General features: G+C 50.5%; 1 protein-coding gene across 3 annotated transcripts; it reads left to right on the forward strand.

Annotated features, from left to right (window-relative positions):
* The first annotated feature begins 664 nt into the window (after positions 1 to 664).
* Positions 665 to 26871, forward strand: Trpv2 (transient receptor potential cation channel subfamily V member 2). 3 transcript variants are annotated; one of them, XM_045131830.1, is made up of 15 exons: positions 665 to 687; positions 2886 to 3179; positions 6993 to 7126; positions 10541 to 10831; positions 12533 to 12831; positions 14854 to 15027; positions 15393 to 15548; positions 16365 to 16463; positions 18022 to 18092; positions 18556 to 18721; positions 20155 to 20221; positions 20315 to 20652; positions 22805 to 22932; positions 23756 to 23835; positions 26665 to 26871. In XM_045131830.1, exons 2-15 carry the CDS (start codon positions 2992 to 2994, stop codon positions 26757 to 26759), a joined length of 2286 nt encoding a protein of 761 aa, XP_044987765.1. In that variant the 5' UTR covers positions 665 to 687; positions 2886 to 2991; the 3' UTR covers positions 26760 to 26871. The 3 variants fall into 3 exon arrangements, with proteins under 3 accessions (XP_044987765.1, XP_004663161.2, XP_044987766.1); XM_004663104.2 differs by lacking the exon at positions 665 to 687 and adding an exon at positions 1278 to 1509; XM_045131831.1 differs by lacking the exon at positions 665 to 687 and adding an exon at positions 1278 to 1509 and having other exon boundaries at positions 16368 to 16463.
* Positions 26872 to 27883: the final 1012 nt, after the last annotated feature.

The following is a 27883-nucleotide window of genomic DNA, read 5'->3' on the forward strand; positions in this document are numbered from 1 at the left end:
CCATCTCTCTAGCCCTTATTTTTTAAATTTTTATTTATTTATTTTTACTTGAGACATAGAGGGAAGGAAAGAAAGACAGAGAATGGGCATGCTAAAGTCTCTAGCCACTGCAAGCAAATTTCAGATGCATGTGCCACATTGTGTGTCTGGTTTATGTGGGACCTGGAGAATCGAACCTGGGTCTTTTAGGCTTTGAGGTCAAGTACCGTAACCAAGAAGCCATCTCTCCAGCCCTATTTATTTATTTAGTTAGTTAGTTTTTGTTCAGTGATTGATGATGGGGATCAAACTCCGGGCCTTACACGTGTTAGGCAAGCCTTTGGTTTGTTTCTATAAGGAGAATGCACTATGAGCCTGTTGGTGGGCCCAGAGTGAATGAGACAGGGAGACCAGTGTGGAGGTGGCTGACGTTTTTCTGGGAAGAGAAGCTAGTGGTTTCGACCGAACAGACAAACTTTGGCGATAAAACTGGGGCAGCTTGTGTGAACAAGGGAGAGGGAGAGGAGTCAGTCCCAGGACTCCCTGGATCGCTTATCTCCAAACCCCAAAGCTGAGCCCCGACTACCGCTGTGCAGCCAATTTCGGCCTCCCGCTGCCCCACCTGCTGGTCAGTGCTGGAAGTCCTCTTACCTAAGGAACTTGGACGTCTGGGGTCGGGGGGACGCGGGAAACCCCCTCCTCCCACAGGTGAGAAGGCGTCTGGGCCGGTGGGGCTGCACGTTTTGGAATAGCTCTTGGGCTTGAACCGCTTCTCTCCCCCGGGGCTGTCCCGTTACTTTTCCTTCCCTAGGTGATGGGTCAACCTGCGCCTAGCTGTGAGCCAAATGGCTTCTGGAAAGCACATGGTGGTGGTAGGAAAGGGCATGTGTGTGTGTGTGTGTGTGTGTGTGTGTGTGTGCAAAAAAAAAAACAACAAAAAAACAACCCACATCCCGCTGGGCGTGGTGGCGCACGCCTTTAATCCCAGCACTCGGGAGGCAGAGGTAGGAGGATCGCCGTGAGTTCGAGGCCACCCTGAGTCTCCAGAGTGAATTCCAGGTCAGCCTGGGCTAGAGTGAGACCCTACCTCGAAAAAAAAAAAAAATCCCCACATTCCACATCCCATACATCCCATGTCAGCTCCAGCTAGAGGCAAGACCCCCAGCACCACAGGGCTGCCTCCGATTGCCCCACCCCTACCTGGGACCTCAGGCTAAGCAGTGGGGGTGGGGGGCGGATGCAGGGGCGGGGCGCAGTCTTCCCGAGAGCAGGGTGTGGCCAGTGGGGCAGATGGTCACTCTCCGGTATCCAGGCGGTCCTAACGGGGCACCCGCGCTGTCCACGGACAGACTGCAGCCCTCCCACCACCAGCCGTAGCTGGGAAGTGGGTGAGGGGGATCCCGCGGCCCCTCAGCTGTCAGCCCCTCCCGGCTGCACTTCCTCTCGCCCGCCCGCCGCTGCAGAAGGCGGCTGGGGATCCCCGGGGCCCGCCGCCGCCGCCGCCGCCACGCCCCGGCTTTGGCCTGCGAGGTAAGTCGGTGGGCAAATCCAGGGGACGTCAGACGGTGCCACGCCTGACAGCAAACGATCCGCGTGGGGGAAAGCCGAGTGGCTTCTCTTCGCTTATCCAGATTGGAGCCAGGGTCTTCCTCGTGGACCCCCAGGCCTCTGCTTCCAGGGTGGGGGGCTCCCAGGAGATAGGTGTAGGCGCTGGCTGGGGCAGACAGCTGTTGCTGCTAGAGCCTGGGGAGTAGTAGTGGGCGAAGCAGCGTGGGCCACGATTTGCTTGAGGACGTAAGCAAGGCTGTGCCAGGAAGGATGCCTCTGCCCTAGCTGGGCAGAAAAGATGGTGGGTCACAACTGCAAGGGTGAAGGTAGCCAGGAAGGTCCCCTGGCTATTGTGGAAAATGACCCACCCAGGTCTCTGAGAGCCTGTGGCTGCTTGGGAGTGGACCCAAGGGCCCCCACTACCACTGCCCCTCAGGGCCCTGGCCCTCTCTACTCCTTCCTCCCAGCGCTATACCCTTGCTGTCCCCTGACCCAGCTCTGGCTCTTTCCTTCTTTTGCTCCTACCCAACCCGGGACAGTGGGGTCCCCTCAGACCTCACTATGGCCCTCCCCTTGCCATGTGATGGAGGCTGTGGTTGCAGCTTTTCCGTAGGGTGGGTGAGGTCGAGCCGTCAGCTGACTCCGGTCCCAGCCTGGGCCTGAAGTAAGGAGGCCACCCAGCTTGTCGGCCATTGAGAAGAGCTGTCCCAGCACTCGCTCAGAAGCCCCTGTCCTGGTGGCATTTGGTGCCCCCGGGGACATGAGTCAGACTGAAAATATAGATGGGTCCTGAGAGAATCTGAGCGTGCTTGAAGAGGAACATGGTGATGCAAAATGAGGTGGTTTCAGACACAGCTCTGTCAGTAGCTGGTGACGCTGAGAAAGTCACTTCCCCTTTTCTGAACCTCAGTCCTGACAACGAAAGGAGGAGTTTTCCCCCAACAGCTCCCTCTGAGATCTCCCCTCTGCACCAGTCTAGCAAGTGCACTTTTATCTGTGCTGGCGGCTGGGCTAGGGTGGGGAGCCGGTCAGCCCTGGGCACGACGTTTTGTAGAAAAAGGGTGGTGCTATGAACACAAACATGCATTATCCATGGAATAAGGGTTAAGGTCTCCCAGGCATCAGGACTTCCCCGGGGGGGGGGGGAATTGGGGACAGTCGTGACTCTTCCTGGGAGACAATGTCAAAGAGAACCCCCATCAGGTCCCAGCCCCTAGGGCATGGCCGCCCTCCTGTGGCTGGCTTCCCATGCCCTTTCCTGAGCCTCCTCCCTTTCGGGCTCATTTGCTCCGCTGTAAGGCTGAGCTCGTACCCTGTGGGGCAACTTGCTCTCAGCTTCTCAACATCTCCTTCTTCAGGTGCCAGTCAGGCCAGCCCCATCAGGGGTTGGGAGGAAGAAGGGATCTCTGATATCTCCAGTGCCATAGAAGTTTCTGGCTGTAACAGACAGGCTCCTCCTCTACGATGACCTCACCCTCCAGCCCCCCAGCTTTCAGGCTGGAGACTACCGAGGGAGAGGAAGAAAATGGTACTGACGGGAAGACAAGGCAGCGTGGGCCGCCACCCATGGAGTCACCATTCCAGGGCGAGGACCGGAATTTCTCCCCTCAGATCAAAGTGAATCTCAACTACCGAAAGGGGGCAGGTGTCAGGTAAGGCAGTAGATGGCGATGGGGCAAGAGGGCCACCCCTTCACACTCAGCTCCCACAGAGCACCCCAAGTCAGACTCAGTGACCAAACCAGGCCTAATAATGCCTTTCTCCCTCCATAGTCTGGCTGCGGTGGCTTCTAATCCTAACAGACCGATTTCTGCTGGGCTCTCTGGGGTTGCTCCTTCCAGAACCTTCCCCATTCATGGCCTTCTGTCAAGGTCAGGTTTTTGCAGGGCACACTCTTTAGTCCCAAGTATGCAACTGCACTGTCAAGTCCCCCCTCATCAGTGCTCTGACTCCTCCACCCATCATGGCGCCCGTGTCACTGGTGTGGGGACCTGGATCCACAGTGCATTCAGGACAAATGAAAATGTACCAAGTGCTTCCTTTGCTCTGCCTCAGAGCTGAAGCTGTCGCTCAGGCAATATGGATCCCAGGTGTGGGATGGGGATGGGGGTGGGGGTGGGGAGGTGATGGGCTTCTGCTCATAGTCCTCTGTGCTTTGCTTTCCCTGTGGTCTGGCTACTGGCTAGCACTGAATCTGCAGGTTCTGCTTCCCATCCTGCTGGGGGCTGGGAATGCTGAACCTAGCTTTTCCCTTGGGAGGCTGGAGAAGTCTTACAGGTTAGCAAGACTGCCAGGAAAGTCCATCCCTCCCTGCTCACGCCTCAGATGTGATCACCAGCCTTGGCCCCCTGTGCTGTTTGTGTGGGGGAACCTTGGGCAGAATCTTGAAAAATATTTAATTTGGGCTGGAGAGATGGCTTAGCAGTTAAGCGCTTGCCTGTGACACGGTTCGAAGCTCGGTTCCCCAGGTCCCACGTAAGCCAGATGCACAAGGGGGCGCATGCATCTGGAGTTCGTTTGCTGTGGCTGGAGGCCCTGGAGTGCCCATCCTGTCTCTCTCTCTCTCTCAAACAAACAAACAAATAAATAATAAAAAAATTTATCATTAAAAAATATTTAACTTATTTATTTGAGAGAGACAGAGAGAAAGAGGGAGACAGAGAGAGCTAGAGAAAATGGGTGTGTCAGGGCCTTCAGCCTCTGCAAACCAACTCCAGATGCATGCACCACCTTGTGCATCTGGCTTACATGGATCCTGGGGAATCATACCTGGATCCTTAGGCTTCACAGGCAAGAGCCTTTACTGCTAAGCCATCTCTCCAGCCCTCTCGGGTAGATTCAGCAGCAGCAGAGCCAGGATGCATGGGAAGCTTCTGCCAGCAGCGTAGCTGGCCTGATAGAGACAGAATGTCCTTTGAGCTTCAGCCCTTACCCTTCATGGCTTCGCTGTTCGAAGACCTCAATCCCATCTTCAAATGGCCCCATGTCCCAGCCAGCCAGTCCTCAGGGCTACAGCAGAGCCCCTCATGGTCACATTGTGACTATGCGATCTGCTGAGTGGATGATGCTGTGTCTGGCCAGGGAGACGCAGACACTTTGCTGCTGTTGAGGGGACAAGGACCGGCTGTGATCTCATCGTGGCTGTGTGGCTTCAAGATTGGCTCATTCCCTAGGAGATTTGTTTGCGTTTTGAGACAGATCTTTTTAAAAATATTTTATTTATGTATTAAGCTGGGTGTGGTGGCTCACGCCTTTAATCCCAGCACTTGGGAGGCAGAGGTAGAGGATCGCCAGGAGTTCAAGGCCACCTTGAGATTACATAGTGAATTCCAGGTCAGCCTGGGCTAGAGTAAGACTCTACCTCGAAAAAAATAAAATATATTATATTTATTTATTTGAGAGAAACAGAGAGAGAGAGAAAATGAATGGGTTCACTAGGGCCTCCAGCCACTGAAAATGAACTCCAGATGCATGCACTACCTTGTACATCTGGCTTTACATGGGTCCTAGGGAATCAAATCTGAGTCTTTAGGCTTTGCAGGCAAGCACCTTAACTGCTGATCCATCTCTCTCAGGGTGGTCCCCAATTTGTGGTGAACCTCTTGCGTGGTGGGGACATGCCACTCTAGACCAGGCTGACTTTGGAACTCACTCTGTCTCCCAGGCTGGCTTCTAACTCAGAATCCCTTATACTTCAGCCTCACCAGTGCTAGTTAAACACATGAGTGGCCTCACCCAGCTTTCCACGGGAGATTTTAAGCTGAGACCTGAGGGTCTCTAAAGCATGAAGTAGCCTCCTGCCTCTTACTTTGTCTCCTCATAACTCTTGTTCATGATCTCAGGACTTAAGTGGGCCTGTGAATATAAGACCCAGACCTGCTTATTAATGATTGTAGTTTGGGTCTTTAACTTGCTATGTGCCAAGCCCTCTAAGTGCTGAGCACTTTGTTTATATTGTTTCTTTGCATTCTTAAATTAGCCGTGGAATATTCCCATTTTTCAAAGAGGAAAATAGATTAAGAGAGGTTGTCAGGTTGCAACCAAGTGACTCGCTGAAGGAAATAGACATGACGCCAGGCAACATCTCCCTCACCAGAGGACGTCAGATCCTGTCTGATGAATTACAAGGCCTTTTCTAGGCTGACTTGGAGAAACTTCTCAGAAGTGTGACTTCGCAGTGAAACCAGGGTCAGCATTTGTGACCCCATGTGACATTCTATTTCTGGGGAACAGCCCAGCCCAGAATCTCTCTAAAGGGTTCAGATAGGGCCTGGCCTTCGACAGTTCCCACAGCAGCCCCAGTTCTGCACTGAGACTAATGGAGAATAGGGTGATTAAATTCTCTATCATTCTTGAGAAAAGTAAAGAGCTTTTTGGTTTTTTTTGAGGTAGGGTTTCACTCTAGCCCAGGCTGACCTGAAATTCACTATGTAGTCTTAGGGTGGCCTTGAACTCATACCAATCCTCCTACCTCTGCCTCCCAAGTGCTGGGATCAGTCTTGTGCCACCATGCCCAGCACCTGTTTTTTTTTTTCCTGGTGTTGGGGATGGAATTTAGGGCCTTATGCATATTAAGCAAGCACTTTAGCACTGAGCTATACCTCCAGCACCCTCTCCATTTCCTTTAAAAAAAAATTTTATGCTTTTTTTTTTTTTTTTTTGGTTTTTTGAGGTAGGGTCTCACTCTGGTCCAGGCTGACCTGGAATTAACTCTGTAGTCTCAGGGTGGCCTCGAACTCATGGCGATCCTCCTACCTCTGCCTCCCGAGTGCTGGGATTAAAGGCGTGTGCCACCACGCCTGGCTTTTATGCATTTTTATTTATTTGAGAGCAACAGACAGAGAGAGAGAAAGAGGCAAATAGAGAGAAAATGGGCATGCCAGGGCCTCCAGCCACTGCAAACAAACTCCAGACGCATGCACCCCCTTGTGCATCTGGCTAACGTGGGTCCTGGGGAACCGAGCCTCGAACCAGCATCCTTAGGCTTCACAGGCAAGTGCTTAACTGCTAAGCCATCTCTCCAGCCCTCCATTTCTTCTTTGCAGTCAGTGATGAATGCAGCAGGCATCCGTTTCCAGGTACCTCCTGCAACTCTGATCAAACCATACAAAAATTCAAGGGTCACCCTAAGGGATAGGTCTGGGATACCAAGTCTTGAAACACGAGGCATCAGGGAACCTGGAAAATTATAAGCACTTCATACTGAAGATTACCAGGGATGAACAGAGCCATGGGCGTGCAGCATATTAGTATCCTGACAAGTCTTTCTTCTTCACCTGGGGCTTGGAGCATGTGGGGTTTCCTTAGTTGGCCCTAGGAAGGAAGAGATCCTCAGAAGATTTCCCGTGTAACCTGTGGGCTACACAGGGCTTGTAGACTCCCTGCAGATGCTTCCTGGGGTAGCGGCTTTCTGCGGGTTGGTCCTTCTCCAACATGAATCACAATCTACATCCCCCCCCCCACAGTGAAAAGGACCCAAACCGCTTTGACCGTGACCGACTCTTCAGCGTGGTGTCGCGGGGTGTCCCTGAGGAACTAGCTGGACTATCAGAGTACCTGTGCCGGACCAGCAAGTACCTCACTGACTCGGAGTACACAGGTAGACCCTGCCCTGTGGTGTCCACTGTGTTCTGCAGCAGAGGCGCCGCTGTTCTTAGCAGCCCAGTGTCTGTGCGGGGAGCAGAGCCTGCCTCTGCCACCCTAGTCCATTTCAGTGGCTGAATGGACACTTAAAAGCTCTTTCTCTCTCTCTCTCTCTCTCTCCCTCTGTTACTGAGACACAGTCTATAACACATATACCATACACTCACCCATCACCGAGGGTCATTGCCCCAAATCTAAATCCTTTTATTGTTTGGTCTGATTAGACAAATAACATGTGCATATTAGAAGATTCAAAGCCATAAGGAAATGTATGAAGGCCACAGAAAACCAGCCACAACCTGGCCCACTGTTAATGGTTTGGGATCATCTCAGACTTTCTTAGCACATTAGATATATGTTTGTAAAAATGAGGTGTTGCTGGGATGGAGGGATGGCTTAGCGGTTAAGGCATTTGCCTGCAAAGCCAAAGGACCCAGGTTTGATTCCCCAGGACCCACGTAAACCAGATGCACAAGGGGGTGCACGCGTCTGGAGTTTGTTTTCAGTGGCTGGAGGCCCTGTCGTGCCCATTCTTTGTCTTTCTATCTCTCTCCCCCACTCTTTCTCTATCAAATGAATAAATAAATAAATAAAAATATTTTTTTAATAATTAATTTATTTATTTGAGAGCGACAGAAACAGAGAGAAAGACAGGTAGAGGGAGAGAGAGAGAATGGGCGCCCCAGGGCTTCCAGCCTCTGCAAACGAACTCCAGACGCGTGCGCCCCCTTGTGCATCTGGCTAACGTGGGACCTGGGGAACCAAGCCTCCAACCGGGGTCCTTAGGCTTCAAAGGCAAGCGCTAAACCGCTAAGCCATCTCTCCAGCCCAAAATAAAATATTTTTTAAAATGAGATGTTGCAACTAATTTGCAATGTGATAGTCCATGCCCCCCTAACAAACTTAGTACATCTTATTCTTTTTCTTCCTTTTAATTTTTTTGTTTTGTTTTCAAGGTAAGGTTTTACTCTAGCTCAGGCTGACCTGGAATTCACTATGAAGTCTCAGGGTGGCCTCTCAAACTCTTCACGATCCTACTACCTCTGCTTCCCAAGTAGTGGGATTAAAGGTGTGTGCCACCATACTTGGCTGAAATTTGTTTTTGAGATGGAATCTTGTTATGAAGCTCAGGCTAGCCTTGAACTCACAACCTCCCGCTTTAGCCCTCTGAGTGCTGGAATTATAGAATTGTGCTGCCACACCTGGATTCATTTTACATTCATTTCGCTTGTCTGTGAAGCCTAGGGACTCGGGTTTGATTCCCTAGTACCCATGTAATCCAGCTGCACAGGGTGGCACATGTGTCTGGAGTTCGCTTGCAATGGCGAGAGGTTCTGGCATGCCCATTCTCTCTCTTTCTCTCTCTCTCTCTCTGTGTATGTGTCTAAAATAAATAAATAAATAAAATATTCAAAAATTTTTTTTGAGTGGCACATGTGTCTGAAGTCTGTTTGCAGCAGCTTGGAACCCTTGGTGCACCCAATGTCTCTCTTCTATTTCTCTCTTCTGCAAATAAATAAATAAATAATATATGTACATAGTTTTAATATTTTATTTGTTTATTTGAGGGAGTGAGAGAGGCAAATGGAGAGAATGGGTGTGCCAGGACTTTCAGCTGCTGCAAACGGACTCTAGGTGCATGCGCCACCTTGTGCATCTGGCTTTCGTGGGTACTGGGGAATTGAACCTGAGTCCTTAGGCTTTGCAGGCAAATGCCTTAACCACTAAGCTATCACTCCAGCCCTTTGGGGGGGGGTAGGTTCTTGCTCTAGTCCAGGCTGACCTGGAAATCACTATGTAGTCTCAGACTGGCCTCGAACTCACAGTTATCCTCCTACCTCTGCCTCCCAAGTGCTGGAATTAAAGGCGTGCACCACCGTGCCTGGCTATTTCTTAAAATTTATTTGAGAATGAGAGAGAATAGGGGTGCCAGGGCTTCTTGCCATTGCAAACAAACTCCACATTTTGAGCTACCTGGTGCATCTGGCTTTATATGGGTACCGAGAACTCAAACCCAGGCTATCAGACTTCACAAGCAAGTGCCTTTAACTGCCGAGCCATCTCCCCATGCCCATTTTACACATTTTATAGCATTTTCCATTTCAGTTCATGTTTCAGTCACTTTAGCCACTGCTGAGCAAGATTTTGTTATTGTTTCTCCAGCTTGCTGTGTGTGTGTGTGGGGGGGGTGTTAGTATTTGTATGTCTGTGTGCCCTTGCAACTGTGGTGGCTGGAGCCAGACTCCAGGTGTCTTTCTCTATCACTCTTTTGCCTGTTTTTATTTGAACCAGAGTCTGTCTCTCTCTTTCTTCTCTCTGTCTCCCTCTGCTTGCAAATAAATTAAAAAAAAATTTTTTTTAAAGGAAAATGGTTGAAGGAGCTACTTGTAAATTCTGCCATGGATATTCTTTGTTTCTTCCTTCCTTCCCTTTTTTTTTTTTTTTTAAGACAGGGCCTCAAATTCACTAGTAGCTGAGAATAACCTTGAACTCCCTCCCCCCTTTAAAATATTATGATTATGATTATTATTTGGTTTTTCGAGGTAGGGTCTTACTCTAGCTCAGGCTGACCTGGAATTCACTACGTAGTCTTAGTGTGGTCTCAAACTCACAGCAATCTTCCTACCTCTGCCTCCTGAGTGCTGGGATTAAAGGTGTGCGCCACCATGTCTGGATTAAAATATTTTTTATTTATGTATTTGAGAGAGAGAAGAGCAGGCAGAGAGTGAGAGAGAATGAGTATGGGCATGTCAGGACCTCCTGTCACTGTAAAGGAACTCCAGATGTATGTGCCACTTTGTGCATCTGGCTTTATGTGGGTACTAGGGAGTTAAACCTGGGCCATCAGGATTTGTAAGCAAGCACCTTTAACTGCTGAACCATCTCTCTAGACCCTTTTGTCCTTTAAAAAAAAATATTTGTTGGGCTGGAGAAATGGCTTAGCAGTTAAGGCTCTTGCCTGCAAAGCCTAAGGATCCATGTTTGATTCCCCAGGTCCCACATAAGCCAGATGCACAAAGTGGCACATACATGCAAGTGTGCAAGGTTGCACATGTGCACAAGTGGCTAGAGGTGCTGGTGTACCCATTCTTTCTCTCTCTCTTTCTCATTAATTTTTATTTATTTATTTGTATGTGCACACATGTGTATGCATACATACATGTGTGTGTGGGGAGGCATGCCAGGATCTTTTGCTGTTGCAATTAAACAACTGTGCCACTTATATCCAGCTTTATGTATGTGCTGGGGAATTGAACCCAGGCAGATAGGCTTTACAAGCAAAGAGCCCAGCCTTGCCATACAAGCTGGCTGGCAGCCTGGTGTTCCATTCTGGAGGACTGTGGCGTGTTTCTCCCTCCCTTTCTTGCAGAGGGCTCCACAGGGAAGACATGTCTGATGAAGGCTGTGCTGAACCTTCAGGATGGGGTCAATGCGTGCATCCTGCCACTGCTGCAGATCGACCGGAATTCTGGCAACCCTCAACCCCTCGTCAATGCCCAGTGCACGGATGAGTACTATCGAGGTCACAGTGCCCTGCATATTGCCATCGAGAAGAGGAGTCTTCAGTGTGTGAAGCTCCTGGTGGAGAATGGGGCAAATGTGAATGCCCGGGCCTGTGGCCACTTCTTCCAGAAGCACCAAGGAACTTGCTTCTATTTCGGTGGGTGAACTGCTCTTGAAGATGTTGAGGCACAGAGAGATTAAGACCTTGTCCAAGGTCATCATGGTTAGTGATTGGCAGAGCTGGCACATAAACCCAGCCTCACCCTGATGGGTCTTACTTCTACTCACCAGGCTGGATAGATGCAGTTTGCTTAAAGAGATTCTTTATCCTTGATTGGTCAGAGATGCTCTGCATGTACACAAGCCCAGCTTAAAAGGAGGAGGCTGCAAGAACTGCCCTATGTCAAGACTCAACCAGGCAAAAACCAGGTGTAGCTCAGCGGTAGAGCATGGGCTTAGCATGTGGAAGGTCCTAGGTTTGATATTTTCAAGGTAGGGTCTCACTCTAATTCACTTTGTAGTCTTTCAGGGTGGCCTCAAGCTCATGGTGATCCTCCTGCCTCTGCCTCCCAAGAGATTGAAGGTGTGAGCCACCATACCCAGCCCTGGGTTCGATTTTTATCAGAAAAACTCCAAACAGGGCTGGAGAGATGGCTTAGCGGTTAAGCGCTTGCCTGTGAAGCCTAAGGACCCCGGTTCGAGGCTCGGTTCCCCAGGTCCCACATTAGCCAGATGCACAAGGGGGCGCATGCGTCTGGAGTTCGTTTGCAGAGGCTGGAAGCCCTGGCGCGCCCATTCTCTCTCTCTCCCTCTATCTGTCTTTCTCTCTGTGTCTGTCACTCTCAAATAAAAAAAAAAATTAAAACTCCAAACAAATGAAAACAAACAAACAGGCTGGAGAGATTTCTCAGTGGTTAAAGGTGCTTGCTTGCAAAGCCTCTCAAGATGGGGGTTCATTTCCTCAGTACACACTTAAAGCCAGATGCACAAAGTGGTGCATATGCTTGGAGTTCATTTGCAGTGACAAGAGACTCTGGCATGCCCATTTTCTCTCTCTCTCTCAAATAAATAAAAATATAAAAACAAGCCATATATATTTCTTTATATATATATATAATATATATAATATACTTAAATATTATATATAATATATCATATTATATATATATAATATATATTTATATATATAATATATATAAAATCCTAACCAAGCTGGGTGTGTTGGCACACACCTTTAATCCCAACACTTGGGATTAAAGTGAGTTCGAGGCCACCCTGAGAATACAGAGTGAATTCCAGGTCAGCCTGGGCTAGAGTGAGACTCTACCTCAAAAAAACCAAAAAAAAAAAACCCACAAAAAAACCCACCACCACCAACAACAATAAAACTCAAACCCAAAATAACTTGATCAGGCAGAATCTAAATAATATATTATTTATTTATTTGTAAGAAGAGAGAGAGAGAGTGAGAATTAATATGGGCTATGGGTGCACCAGGGCGTCCAGCTGCTGCAAAGGAATTGCAGGTACATGCGCCACTTTGTGTACCTGGCTTTACACGGATCCTGAGGAATCAACCCTGGATCATTAGGCTTTGCAGACAAATGCCTTAACCTCTAGGTCAGCTCTCCAGCCTGATCTGGCAGATTCTAAATTAAGGGGTGGTGAGCCTGGGCTTTGACAAAGAAGAGAAAAAGAGACAGGGGAGAGAAGAAGGACCTTGTTGGTGGGTTCTGCACCCTTATTTGGTAGCTGGGCCTAACCTACATGAGGGAGGTCTGACCTTCCGTCTGAGGAGCAGCAGTAGATTGGTGGAAGCCGGGAGGCCTGAGGTACAAGCTTCCCCCTCGGCCCACAGGCGAGCTGCCCCTTTCGCTGGCTGCGTGCACCAAGCAGTGGGATGTGGTGACTTATCTCCTGGAGAACCCACACCAGCCTGCCAGCCTACAGGCCGCTGACTCCCTGGGCAACACGGTCCTGCATGCCCTGGTGATGATTGCAGACAACTCTCCCGAGAACAGCGCCCTGGTGATCCGCATGTACGACGGGCTCCTGCAAGCGGGGGCCCGCCTCTGCCCCTCTGTCCAGCTTGAGGACATCTGCAACCTGCAAGGCCTCACACCCCTGAAGCTGGCCGCCAAGGAGGGCAAAATCGAGGTGAGTACTGCCTCGAACCCCCTCCCTGCCTCGCTAGGCTTCGGCAGGCATCACCCACAAACTAATGCAGGACAAGTTGGGGATGCTGGGTTAGGGTACAGATCTTTTCACTTTTCACTGAAACACTCTCACAAGTAAGAGAATTTCCAATGAGCACATCTCTGTGAGTCGGCTTCTGTTGCTGTGACAACATACCCGAGAAAGGAGGAGAGATGTCGTTTGGCTCATGGTTCCAGAGGTCTCAGTCCACGGTCACTTTGGCGAAGCATTCGTGTCCCTCAAAGGAGGTCCCGCATCACAGCAGAGATCATGGGTAGAGCAAAGCTGCATATCTCGTGGTGGTTGGGGAGCAAAGAAAGAGGAAGGGCTTGAGTCCTCAAAATTCCTCCTAGGTCCCATATGGCCAATGCTTACTTGAAAAAAATTTATCGAGGCCAAGCATGGTGATGCACACCTTTAATCCCAGCACTAGGCAGGCAGAGGTAGGAGGATCACAGTGAGTTCAAGACCAGCCTGGGACTACAAGGTGAGTTCTGGGTCAGCCTAGGCTAGTGTGAGACCATACTTCAAAGAAACCTCCAAAATTCAGGCTGGAGGGATGGCTTAGCAGTTAAGGCATTTGTCTGCAAAGCCAAAGCACCCTGGTTCTATTCCCCAGGACCCACATTAGCTCGATGCACAAGGTGGCGCATGTGTCTGGAGTTCATTTGCAGTGGCTGGAGGCCCTGGTGCACCCATTCTCTCTTTCTCCCTCCCTCCCTCTTTCTCTGTCAAGTAAATAAATAAATAATTTTTAAAAACCTCCAAAAATAAAAAATAAATAAACATCACTAGTTTTTTTTTAAACAAACAAACAACAACAACAACAACAAAAATGGAGAGTGGGGGCTGGAGAGATGGCTTAGCGGTTAAGCGCTTGCCTGTGAAGCCTAAGGACCCCAGTTCAAGGCTTGATTCCCCAGGACCCATGTTAGCCAGATGCACAGGGGGGCGCTCGCGTCTGGAGTTCGTTTGCAGTGGCTGGAAGCCCTGGCACACCCATTCTCTCTCTTGCTCTCTGTCTCTTTCTCTCTCTCTTTCTGTTGCCTCAAATAAATAAATAAAAATGAACAAAAAATTTAAAAAAAACAAAACATGGAGAGTGCATGTGTGCACAAGAGAGAATTGGCATGCCAAAGCCTCCAGGCACTGTAATCAAACTCCAGACACGTGTACCATCTTGTGCACATGTGAGACTTTGCATGCTTGCATCACCTTATGCATTTGGCTTATGTGGGATCTAGAGAGTTGAATATGGGTTCTTAGGCTCTGCAGGCTTTAACCAGTAAGCCATCTCTCCAGCCCTTATTTTCTTTTTGTTGAAGTAGGATCTCACTCTAGCCCAGGCTGACCTAGAATTCATTATGTAGTCCTAGGCTGGCCTTGAACTCACAGTGACCATCAGTAGTGGTTTCAACACTTTTTCCTACCTGCCTTCTAACTTTCCTGGAGCATCTGTTGGTGTGTGTGCACCTTACTTTGTTGTCTAAGGGAATGACTGTGGGGCTTGTACAAGCCACTCTCCAGTCTGTGCCTTTCTTACCCCTATTCTTCAGGCATGAAATCAAATTACTTCTTAACCTCTTTGGGTTAGGGATACCTTTCTGGTCTAAGCTCCAGAGTCCGATCACAGAGTGCATATACATACAGCTGATGGTCCTTGATTTCAAGGGATCTCAAGTCCCCAGTCTCTTTGCTATCTGAGGAGAGCAGAAAAGGTGGACATGGGGCAGAAGCGGGGATAAAGAAAGAGCCAGGATGGCTGTCAGGCTGTGCCTATGTGGGGTTGTAGGCCGAGCAGTTCACTACGTAGCTGGATGTGTCTAAGAGCTTGAACACTCTAGGCGCATGTACACGGCGTTGTGAGCATGTGTATATGAACATGGTGGGCAGCTCTGCAGGGGGCTGAGTATTTCCTAGCCCTGGCCCAACATCAGTCCTGGGAAGGGGCCCTGCAGGCAAGCTTATGTGACTGTCTTGCAGATTTTCAGGCACATCTTGCAGCGAGAGTTCTCAGGACCGTACCAGCCCCTGTCCCGAAAGTTCACTGAGTGGTGCTACGGGCCTGTCCGTGTGTCACTGTATGACCTGGCCTCTGTGGACAGCTGGGAAGAGAACTCAGTGCTGGAGATCATCGCTTTTCATTGCAAGAGTCCGGTGAGGTGATAAGGAATCTTGTAGCCGGGCGTGGTGGGTGCATACCTTTAATCCCAGCACTTGGGGGGGGGGAGGGGCAGAGGTAGGAGGATAGACATGAGTTCAAGGCCACCCTGAGACAACATAGTGAATTCCAGGTCAGCGTGGGCTAGAGTGAAACCCTACCTCGAAAACCAATATATACATACATACATATATATCACTTTATAGCCATGAAGCCTGGGACCTTTTCAGGGATCCTGCAGGTGTAGAAACCTGCTTCTCACCCCCTTCCCTCCCTTTCCCTTGACCCTTGCATGGAGGGCCATGAGGAGGGTCCCTGGCTCTACCTTCTTCTAACGGTACCTGCGCCCTTCCTGCTCCAGTACCGACACCGCATGGTGGTTTTGGAGCCACTGAACAAGTTGCTGCAGGCAAAATGGGATCTGCTTATCCCAAGATTCCTCTTCAACTTCCTGTGTTACCTGGTTTACATGCTCGCCTTTACCTCCGTTGCCTACCACCAGCCTGCCCTGGAGAAGGCAAGAACCGGGTGGGGTGTCCTGGGGGAGACGTGCTGGAGACAACCTTGGCGTGAGAGGAGGCAGGGGACACCATCCCATCCTAATGATCCTAATGGGGGCTGGGCAGCTTGAGGGGAGTGCCCAAGCTTTGCTGGAAACCAGCTCCCTAAGTTTAACTACATGATAGTGAAGTCTTCCTGATTCTTGCCCGATGTGAGTTAAATATTCTGGGTGGTCGGCACCGTGGTAACTAAGGACTGCTTATACTAATAGTCTGGGTGGTGGGCTCCCTTCCTCAGCTTACTGTTAAGGTAAGGGAGGCATAGAGAATTTAAGTGCATTACCTAAGGTCATACAGACTGTTAGTGACAGAGGTGACCTAAGCCCAGAAAATCTACTTACAAACCCCACATTCCTAACTGTGACTCGGTGTGATTCTCGAGGGACTGGAACCCAGCTCTTTGCTGTAGCCCATGTTCTGTCTGCCGTGGCCTCTCCATACTGCAGGCTCAGAATCCTCCCTCAGCTGTGGCTCTTGGCGGGCTAGCTGCTGGGGCCAAGGCTCATCTTTTTTTTGTGGTTACTTTTATTTATTTATTTGAGAGCAACAGACAGAGAGAGAAAGAGGCAAAGAGAGAGAACGGGCACACCAGGGCTTCCAGCCACTACAAACAAACTCCGGACATGTGCGGCCCCCTTGTGCATCTGGCTAACGTGGGTCCTGGGGAATCGAGCCTCGAACCGGGGTCCTTAGGCTTCACAAGCAAGTGCTTAACCGCTAAGTCATCTCTCCAGCCCCCAAGGCTCATCTTATGGGAGTGTTTGTGCCTTTAGCAGGCCTTTACCCCACTGAAAGCAACTGGCGGGAACTCCATGCTGCTGTTGGGCCACATCTTGATCCTGCTTGGAGGCACCTGTCTTCTCTTGGGTCAGGTGAGGACTACTCTCCCCCCCACCCCCGCCACATCCCATGTCCCCACGTACCTAGCTCCCAGCCAACCCAGAAGCAAACCTGGAGTTTTGCTACAGTGAGTTTAACCACGGTCTCTTCACTGATGGGGAAACTAACTCCCATGCCCAGCCCCACCCAGGCCAACCAGCCTCACCCCAGCAGAGGTTCTAGCCTTGCCTTCTGGAACCTTGTGCTTTCTGGGGTACTGAGGTGTAGTTGGTGGCTTCTCTTGTTAGCAGCACAAGCTCTGCTTCCCCAGGAATCAAGCCAGAGTCTCTCAGCTGGCCAAAGTGCTCTTCACTTAGGGAGAACACACGGTGAGCTAATGGTGGGTGGGCTCAGTCTAACTCCTTCAGCAAGAAAGGACATCTTGGGCTGGAGAGATGGCTTAGCGGTTAAGCGCTTGCCTATGAAACCTAACGTTAGCCAGATGCAAAAGGGGGCACACCCGTCTGGAGTTCGTTTGCAGTGGCTGGAGGCCCTGGCACACCCATTCTCTCTCTCTCTCTCTCTCTCAGTCTCTCTCTATTAGCCTCATTCTCTGTCTGTCGCTCTCAAATAAAAAAAAAATTAAAAAAGGACATCTTGATTCCTGCAACAGGCTTGCGGGACTCAGGCTGGACACCAAGGCACGGGGAGAGTTTTAGAGGGAGCAGAATGTGGGCACTGGAGAACAGGATACTCCAGTATAGGATCAGGGAGAGAGGACAGAGAGGGTAGAGAGGACCTCTCCTTTGTGCATGCAGTACACAAGTTCTTCATCTGGATCCACAGGGACCAGGGGTCTCCACATTGCCCAGGCTGACCTCGAACTCCTGGCTTCAAGTGCTCCTCTTGCCTCAGACTTGTAAGTAGCTAGGACTATGGGTGCATGCACTGTATCCTTCATGGTTGCCTTCTTTGGAGGGCCAAAGGCTATCTGGAAGCCTGGCGTGGTGACTCACACCTTTAATCCCAGCACTTGGGAGGCAAAGGCAGGAGGATCGCATGAGTTCGAGGCCACCCTGAGATTACATAGTGAATTCCAGGCCAGCCTAGGCTAGAAAAACCTACCTCACAAACAACAACAACAACAAAAATAAATAAAAATAAAAATCTATCTTGAGAGCTAGGAAGATGGCTCAGTGGGGTAAAAGTGCTTGCTTGTGAAGCTAGTTGGTCTGGGTTTGTGTCCCAAGCCCCACGTGTAAGCAAATGTGGTGCAAGCATCTCTTGTTTGGTTGCAGAGGGAGCACGCATGCTCACTCTCACCTTTCAGAAGGACTCCTGAGACCCTCCCCTCATCTCAAAGCTACTGCCTTCACTGAGCATGGTGGCGCATGCCCACGAATCCCAGCCACTGCTGAAATCCAATAGTTTGGAGTTTAAGGCCAGGTTGGGCTGTTGAGAAAGAAAAGTAAAAAAAAAGCTACTGTCTGGGGCCCTCGGAAGGTAGCTGGCCAGTTCCACGCAGCAGGAAATATGTGGGCGCTGCAACCCAGGCTCCCAGGGGCAGCGCAGAGTGCAGGGCTCACAGCCGCTGTCCCCCCTCTTCCGCAGCTATGGTACTTCTGGCGCCGACGCCTGTTCATCTGGATCTCGTTCATGGACAGTTACTTTGAGATCCTCTTGTACGTGAGTCTTATTCCTTCCCCACGCTGTCTCGCGGGGCCTCGGAGGGATGGCTGTGGCAGAAGGAACCAGGTTGGAGTTAGAGGCCAGGCCACGGGGCCCCAGGGAATTCTAAGAGACAAGGACCTAGTGCCTGCCAGACCTGGGAGCCCTGGCTGCTGTCCAGCTGGGCCCCCATCCATGTTCCTGTCTTTGTGGGTCCTTTCTGGAGTCCTTGCCACATAACCTACAGAGGCCCAACTCCCTCCATGTAGGGTCACTTCGCAGGGGACAGCAGTAGCGAAATAACTGGCCTCAAATAGAGGTCAGGCTGGGACCAGTCCGGGTCCCAGGCAGATGGAGGCTCTGTGAGATGAGAGAGGTAGTGGAAGTGGAAGTGGTAGTTGGTGCTCGCCAGAAGGGGAAGTCAGAGGGATACTGTCCAGTGTCCTGGAAGTTGATCTAGACCTTCCTCCCATGCAGTCTGGTCCAGGCCCTGCTCACAGTGCTCTCCCAGGTGCTGTGTTTCATGACCATCGAGTGGTACCTGCCTCTGCTTGTGTCCTCGCTGGTACTGGGCTGGCTGAACCTGCTCTACTATACACGTGGTTTCCAGCACACGGGCATCTACAGTGTCATGATCCAGAAGGTGAGAGATGGGGCTAGCTCAGGTGCAGGGAGACCAGGCAAAGCTGGATGCCATCACCCAGCGGCCTTCTTTTGGCTGCACAAGGCAGGACCATGTCTCAAAAAGGAAACAGGTAAAAAAAAAAAAAAAAAATTCTTTCCCTTTTAGGACCGAATAATATTCCGTGATATGGATGGACCTCATTTGTGTACCTGTTCATCAGTGGGTGGGCTCTTGCATTGCTTCTACAACCTGGCTGTTGTGGACAGTATTGTGCATGCACCCCTGTCTTTCAATTCTTTTTATATATTTGCATACTTGGAAGTATAATGGGATCATATTATAATTATTTTTAATATGTATTTGTTTTATTTTATTTATTTGCAAGCAGAGAGAGAGATAGAAGAGAGACAGACAGAGAAACAATGGGCACACCAGGGCCTCCCGCCACTGCAAACGAACTCTAGACACATGTGCACCTTATGCATCTGGCTTATGTGGCTCCTGGAGAATCGAACCTGGGTCCTTTGGCTTCGCAGGCAAACACCTTAACCACTGAGCTATCTCTCCAGCCCTAATATATATATTTTCAAGATAGAGTCTCATTCTAGCCCAGGCTGACCTGGAGCTCACTCTGTAGTCCCAGGCTGGCCTCGAACTCACAGTGATCAGCCTCCCAGGTACTGGGACTAAAGGCATGGGCCATGTGCCACCCTGCCTGGCTGGCCATATACATACATACATACATACATATATACATATATATATATACATATATATATATATATAATTATTACTTTGGTTTTCTGAAGTAGGGTCTCATGCTAGCCCAGGCTGACCTGGAATTCACCATATAGTCTCAAGCTGGCTTGAATTCACAGCAATTCTTCTATCTCTGCCTCCCAAGTGCTAGGATTAAAGGTGTGTGCCACCACACACAGTAGGAAGAGAGAATGGATGCATTGGGACCTCCAGCTGCTGCAAACTCCAGCCACTTTGTGCATCTGGCTTTAAGTGTGTGCTGGGGAATCAAACTCAGGTGTTTAGGTTTTACAAGCAAACACCTTAACCACTGAGTCATCTCTCTAGCCCTCTCGAGGTAGATTCTCTAATTTTTTTGTTTATTTTTATTTATTTACTTGAGAGCAACAGAGAGAGAAAGAGGCAGAGAGAGAGAGAATGGGTGCACCAGGGCCTCCAGCCACCGTAAACAAACTGCTTCTGGCTAACGTGGGTCCTGGGCAATCGAGCCTCGAACCGGGGTCCTTAGGCTTCATAGGCAAGCACTTAACCACTAAGCCATCTCTCCAGCCCTTGAGGTAGATTTTTAAAAGATCCCTCTGATCAGTGGGCTTTACAGATCGGTGTATGAGGGGGTGTATATGGGAACCATGTTCATGGGGTTTTATGTAGTGGACTGACCACCTGGTCTGGCTCTTGGGTTTGTCTTTCAGGTCATCCTGCGAGACCTGCTCCGCTTTCTACTGGTCTACCTAGTCTTCCTTTTTGGCTTCGCTGTAGGTAAAGGTCCCCTCTGGCCCCTGCCCACCCTGCACACCTTCTAGGCTGCCTGGCGGTCTCGCAGGCTGAGAGCCCTTTCCTACTCGCCCACAGCCCTGGTGAGCTTGAGCCGGGAGGCCAGGAAACCGACAGCCCCAATAAGCCACAATGCCACAGCAGAGGCAGAGGAGCCCAGGCTAGGCCAGGAGGAAGAGGAGGAGGCGTCCCCGTATGGAGGCATCCTGGATGCCTCGCTGGAGCTCTTCAAGTTCACCATTGGCATGGGCGAGCTGGCCTTCCAGGAGCAGCTGCGCTTCCGCGGTGTGGTGCTGCTGCTGCTGCTGGCTTATGTACTCCTCACCTACGTCCTGCTGCTCAACATGCTCATCGCCCTCATGAGCGAGACCGTCAACAGTGTGGCCACCGACAGCTGGAGCATCTGGAAGCTGCAGGTGCCGCTACCAGAGAGGGGCCCCTCCCCACCTCAGCCTGAGACCCGGCGATGCCGCTGGGTGTGTTTGGGACCCTGCTGAGCCTGGCCCACCCCAGCAGGGGCTGCGCAGAGTCCAACATTCAGCTGGGTGGTCTCAGCGAAGCAGCAGCAGCCCCCAGGCTCTCCTACCCATTCCTTCCTTCCTAGGGTTGTTGTGAGGACAAGCTAAGCTCGGAGGTGAAGTATTCAGTTCAGAGGAGGTAGCACATAGTAGGTATATAGCTGGTGCATAGTAGGTGTCAATGTGGCAGCCACTTTAACCATGGGCATCATTATCAACTGTGCCTTATTATTATTATTATTATTATTATTTGAGTTTTTGAGGTAGGGTTTCATTCCAGTCCAGGCTGACCTGGAGTTCACTATGTAGTCTCAGGGTGGCCTTGAACTCATGGTGATTCTCCTACCTGTGCTTCCCGAGTGCTGGGATCAAAGGCATGCACCACCACGCCTGACTCTGTGCCTTATTTTTAAAATTTATTTATTTTTTTATTTTAGAGCGAAAGAGACAGAGGGAGAGAGAGAATTGGCATGCCATGGCCTCAGCCACTGCAAGCGAACTCCAGATGCTTGAGCCACCTGGTGGGCATGTGCGACCTTGCGCTTGTCTCTCCTTTCTGCATTTGCTGTGCCCTATTTTTTTTTCTCTTTGATACAGTGTCATGTCTCACTGAGGTAGCTCAGGATAGCCTCAAACTTGCTATGTAGCCAAGGATAACCTTGTAGTTCTGATACTTCTGATCTTCCTGGCTGTGCCTTCCAGGTTCTAAGATTATAGGCATGTGCCACTAGGTCCAGTTTATGTTTTGTTTTGTTTTTTTTTTTAAATTTTCCTGTTTGTGAGACAGGGTCTTGCTATCTAGTGCAGGCTGGCCCCCAACTCACAAGAATCCACGTGCCTCAACCTCCCAAGTGCTGAGGTTGTAGGTGTGAGCCACCAGGCCTGTTATTGGGAGGGTTAGGGCAGTTCCAGAAGCTCCATCCGGCAGAGAACACGAGAAAGTCCTGCCTCGTGGAGCTCCATTTCTGAGCTCTGCACTTGTAAAATGTGGTGAGGGGTGGGCCTGATGCAACACCCAGCTAGGTAAAGCAACAGCTGCACGTCACCTTCTTCCCCGCAGCCCTCGTGTTTCTGCCTCTCCAGTGCTGGGCTTACAAGGCTTACAGCACAATGCCCAGCATTTATTTATTTATTTACTGGGAAAGAGAAAGAGAGGAAGAGGTAGATAGAGAGGAAGAATGGGCATGTCAGGGTCTCCAGCCACTGCAAACAAACTCCAGACGCATGTGCCACCTTGTGCATCTGGCTTACATGGGTACTGGGGAATCGAACTTGTGTCCTCAGGCTTTGCAAGCAAGTGCCTTAACCACTAGGCCATCTCTCCAGCCCGACATCCAGCATTTTACATGGATGCCAAGAATCTGAACTCAGATCCTCACACTTGAAGGGCGAGCACTTTACCCACTGAGCCATCTCCCCAACCTAGCTTGACCAAGGAAAGGTTGGGGTGGCCTTGGCCAGTTGATACAGGGAGAGCCTTGCTCAGGAGGCTGAGCTTTGCTACCCAGTCATGGCTGCCCTTGGTCATGGCAACAGAGCCCTCATCTGTGAGGCTTTGTGTGAGAGGAGCCACAGGGCTTAACATGCACCGGCGGACACGCAGAGTCAGAAACCATGTAAGAGCAAGTCATCGTTGAACCTCCCTTATGTGCCATCTTCCTAACACACATCTGAGGGGTGTTTGCCTCAGTCTGGAGACAGGAAACAGACTCAGGTGATTGGGCTTTCAAACCACACAGGTGGTCTGCTGCAGGAGCTAGAGTAAGTCCATGTGCTTGGTGGACCTTGGGTTATACTTTATGTTCCTGTTCCTCTTGCCCTGCGTGCCTTTTTCTCTAGGCTGCTCTTCTGATGTATTATTATTATTATCATTATTATTGTTTTTCTGAGGTAGGGTCTCCAGCCCAGGCTGACCTGGAATTCACTATGTAGTCTCAGGGTAGCCTCGCACTCACGGCGATCCTCCTACCTTTGCCTCCCAAGTGCTGGGATTAAAGGCATGCGCTACCACACCTGGCTTCTGATGCATCTTTTGCCCCCTCCCCCCCAGAAAGCCATCTCTGTCTTGGAGATGGAGAACGGTTACTGGTGGTGGAGGAGGAAGAAGCAGCGGGCAGGTGTGCTGCTCACAGTTGGCACCAGACCTGATGGTAGACCTGACGAGCGCTGGTGCTTCAGGTGAGCAAGGTGGGCATTTTGGGGGGGGGGAATGGAGATCTTGCTCACCCAGAAATCCTTGGGGCCCACCTGCAGCACAGGTTGGCTCCATGCTCCTGAAAGTGGGGACGGCTGCCAGGAGTCAGGTCTGCTGAGAGAGGCAAGGCCCAGGAGCAGGGGAGGACACCACCTGGGCAAAAGATGCAGGAGGATCTCAGAGCCCTGTCTGCTCCTTCCTGTCCCCGGGGCATAAGCTGAAGGTCCCTTCCCTCAGTGATCCCTGACTTCCCCTTGGATGAGAAGCTAGAGTGTGCTGGGGTCACCCTGGCTGCTCCATCCCCCCCCCCCTGCAGTCATCCCAGACTAATCTTGGAGCTATGGCTCCTTCCACAGAGATCTATCCTTTCCACACTCAGAGAAGATGGAGTCATCAGGAGAGGGGAGGAGATGGGCAAATGCCCAGCCAAAAACAGACACTTAGGAGGCAGCAGCTGAGCAGGGGGCGAGGCTGAGGGTTTCCTGTGTGAGGAACAGCTATAAAGGAAACCCGGAACCCAAAGTGCAAAAACACAGCTGGTTGGCAATTCCTTGCCTCTGGTTGCTCTGGGCAATGCAGGCCGCTGTGACTAGCCCGGAAGCCCTCTTCCTCACATGGGCACCGGGTCTTGGGGGATCTAGTGTGATTGCCACATGGACAGGGTTCAATGGATGGTCCAGTGACCTGCAGGGAAAAAACCAAACCAAAACAAAACATTTCCTTGTTATCCTGCCCTACACAGTTCAGACACTTGGTGGTGGGGTTTGATTCCAGTCTGGAAAGCATACTGGCTTTCTTGTCTTCCAGAGTGGAGGAAGTGAACTGGGCTGCATGGGAACAGACACTGCCCACTGTGTGTGAGGAGCCATCGGGAGCGGGCATCCCTGGTGAGGAGCTGTGGGCCTGAAGACATTATTCTGGTGCCCGTGCGTGCATGCGTGTGTGCGTGCATGTGTGTCTGCTGGGCCCCATAGCCTGGAGGCTCTGGGATCCAAAACCCTCTTCTGAATCTGCTTTGTAGCTGTGCTCATGCCCGCTCCTCCCACAGGGATTGGTCCCTTGAGCACTTTTCCTGTCCTCTCCCCCTGGACTGTTCAGTCACTCGTATCCTTTGCTCAATCGGCTGGTTCCCAAGGACCTGTCCCATAAGGCCTGGGCAAGCCCTGGGTCTGTCCCCCTCCCTAAGACCCCTTCCTGCTCAGGTGGCATATCCTGGGGCCCTCAGAGCACAGCCTTGTTTGGCAGGCCAGCCTTGCTGACCTGAGATTTCCCTCACTGCACAAGCCCCTTGAGCCCCACAAAGTCGCTTCCTGTACTTCCTATGCCTCTCCTCATCAGGGTCTTTCTGTTCTAGCACAGTAATGTCCTTTTTGTTTTTTCGAGGTAGGGTCTCACTCTAGCTCAGGCTGACCTGGAATTCACTATGGAGTCTCAGGGTGGCCTTGAACTCACGGTGATCCTCCTACCTCTGCCTCCTAAGTGCTGGGATTAAAGGTGTGCACCACCATGCCCAGCTAGTAATGTCCTTTTATACCTTCACCTAGCTGCCTCCACCAAGATGGGCTCTTTCCTCCCACCTCAAAGGCCTATTCTGAGGATGAACTCTCCCTGTAGCCTACTTTTTCTTTCTTTAACCTTTGAGTTCTCCCATCTCAGCTTCCATGGGTTCTCTTTCTTTCCCTTTTTTTTTTTTAAAATTTTATGTATTTATATATTTGAGAGAGAGAAAGAGGCAGATAGAGGGAGAATGGGGGCACCAGGGCTTCTAGTCAGCTGCAAACGAACCCTAAATGCATGCTCCACCTTGTGCATTTGGCTTCATGTGGGTGCTGGGTAATCGAACCTGGGTCCTTCAGCTTTGCTGGCAAGTGCCTTTACCACTAAACCATCTCTCCAGTCCCCTTTCCCTTTCTTGCCCAGTGTTACCTGCTTGTGCCTGTGGTGGCAAACCCTCCCCAACATGTTCTTCCTGAGTTGCCTGTGACCCCTGTTGTAGGGAGGCTCCATGGGCATCCTTCTGCTCACAAACCCACTGGTCTCCTGAGCCTACATGCCAGCAGGTTTCATTTACCTTCTTCCTCCCTCCATTTCAATGCCAGGATACTGTGAAAGTCACCCTGCCCCTCATCTGGCCCCAAGCATTCCATGCTGAGAAATCTTGTACCCCACTGCCTGCTGGCCACATCAGCTCTGCATTCCAGATGCTAACAGTCATGGTTGTCCTAGAGGGTAGCATGTATGTAACTCCACCCCTCCACCCGGGACAGGGGAGGGCCTCTGCCCGCCTCCTCATTTAATGCTAATGCCCTTGACCTCACCCCTGTGTCTCTGTAATGTGGCTCAGCTTGCACCCCCAACCTTCAGACAAACCTTTCTGCTCCAGATCTGTCCCACTCCATTCTGGCTACTACAGACACAAACTTCACATGGCCCATACTACATAGTTCCTGGGAGGCTGTACTGCCATGGCGTGGAGGTCAGGTTAGGGCTGTTTTCCCATTCCCCACACCACCATTGATGTGGCAGCTACTCTCCTTGCTCTTTGCTTCCCTGGCTCTTGTCTCTGTCTAAATGTGCCCTTCCTTCCCTCAGGGTGCCCACATCCACCCCCTTTCCTATTCATGGACTCCCTCTTTTCTCTGCCCTCCCTGAGTGCATGATACGTTTCTCCCGCTCTTCAGTACACCTCACATGTTCTGGTCTCTGACACAGCCTGTCAGCTCTGGGACTCGAAGCTTCTGGGGAAAGGCAAAAGGCTCCCGACTGGCTCATGGCAGGGGTTCAGGAGACACAGGTTGGAGGAGGGAAGTCAGGGGACTGGGGAGATGGCTCAATTGTTATAGGTGCTTGCTTGCAAAGCCTGCTGGCCCAGGTTCAATTCCCCAGTACCCATGTAAAGCCAGATGTACAAAGTGGCACATGCATCTGGAGTTTATTTGCAGCAACAAGAGGCCCTGACATGCCCCTACTTTCTCTCTGCTCATAAACAAATAAAGTTTTTATAAAATACATCTTATTTAGCCCGGCGTGGTGGTGCCCGCCTTTAATCCCAGCACTCGGGAGGCAGAGGTAGGAGAATCACTGTGAATTTGAGGCCACCCTGAGACGACATAGTGAATTCCAGGTCAGCCTGAGCTAGAGTGAGACCCTACTTTGGGGGAAAAAAAACCCCTATATATATACAATTTATTTATTTGAGAAAGAGATGGGGGGAGAGGGGAGGAGAGATTGGGTGTGCCAGGGCCTACAGCCACTGCAAACGAACTCCAGATGCGTGCACCCCCTTGTGCATCTGGCTTATGTGGGTCCTGGAGAATAGAACCGGAATCCTTTGAATTTGCAGACAAATGCCTTAACTGCTAAGCCATCTCTCTAGCCCAAGTTTTTTCTTTTTCTTTTTTTGTTCCCTGAAACAGTCTTGCTCTAGCCAGACTTACCCAGAATTCACTATGTAGTCTCAGTGTGGCCTCGAACTCACAGCACTCCTCCTCCCTCTGCCTGCCCTGAGTGCTGGGATTAAAGGCGGGCGCCACTACGCACGCCTGGCTAAATATAGTATTTTTAAATTGAAAAAGGAAGGAAGTATGGACAGCGGGGGAGCTCTAGAATTACCTGCTGTCCACAAAGCATGGTGAGCTTTCAAGGCTTTCAAGGCCGACACCTGCCTTCAGGGAAACAACCAAGGTCCAAGCCAGTGTTTCTCATTCTGTTTGCAGGCTCCACAAAGAAGCCCGTCCTAGGCTTGCAGCCTGGGGAGGACTGTGCCTCAGAGGAAGACCACCTGCCCCTCCGGGTGCTCCAGTCTCACTGATGGCCCTGGTGCAACAGCAGGCTGTCAGGGTACAGTGGGGAATCTTTACACCCATACTTGCTAGCTCTGAGGTTTTGAATGTTGTTGGAAATATAAAATTTTTTTTTCACAACCAAGTCTTCTGGAATTATTATTTGAGCAAAGTTCCTGGGCCCCAGGGTTTTGCATGTCTCTGGGTGCCCATCTAGATGTGGGGCTAGGCTGTCCCTACCCTTAGCTTGGCTCAGAAACCCTTACTTGCCACACTCCACTCCCTAGGACTGTCCTTTTCCTAGTGGCAGGCCATGGGGCACGGGAGGGGCCACAGAGGAAGCTCCTCTTTTCTTCTATCACAGACCCGGGCTTACAGCTACCTCCTTTGAGATTTCTCATCCGCCTTGAGCTTCATGCTCAATTTCCCATCTCTCCATGCCATTCTCTGCAGGAGAGCCAGAAGGGCCTTTTAAAGATACAACATGCACATCTCACCCCTGTGTTTTGAAGGCCTCAGATTTTCCACAGCCTGCAGTGTCCAGATGGATCCCATCGGTGTTTTGTTCAAGTATTTCCAGGCATTTTGCCCCCTGTGTTCCTGTGCTTTCAGGGGAGTCTGTACTTTCATTTAATTCTTTTTCTTTGGTAAGATCTCTCGCTAGCTGGAACTCACTGTCGTCTCAGGGTGGTCTTGCACTCACAGTGATCATACCTCTGTCTTCTGAGTGCTGGAATTAAAGGAGCACACCACCACGCCCGGCCCTAAATTATTTTTATTTATTTATTTGATTTTTAAAATTTTTATTTATTTTATTTATTTGAGAGTGACAGAGAGAGGGAGGAAGAGAGAATGGGTGAACCAGGGCCTCCAGCCACTGCAAACAAACTCCAGACTCATGCGCCCCCTTGTGCATCTCGCTTATGTGGGTCCTGGGGAATCAAGCTTCGAACTGGGGTCCTTAGGCTTCACAGGCAAGTGCTTAACCACTAAGCCATCTCTCCAGCCCTCTTCCCTGTTTTTGTTGCAGTCTCACTGTTTTGCAAGCTTCTGGATTCTCCTGGCTCCACCTGTGAAGCCAAAGGACCACGGTTCAAGAAAAATATCTTTTTTTTTTTAAAAAAAAATTATTTTTATTCGTATTTATTTATCT

The sequence above is a fragment of the Jaculus jaculus genome, chromosome 12, assembly GCF_020740685.1.
Source record: "Jaculus jaculus isolate mJacJac1 chromosome 12, mJacJac1.mat.Y.cur, whole genome shotgun sequence".
In the NCBI taxonomy this organism is placed as follows: Eukaryota; Metazoa; Chordata; class Mammalia; order Rodentia; family Dipodidae; genus Jaculus; species Jaculus jaculus.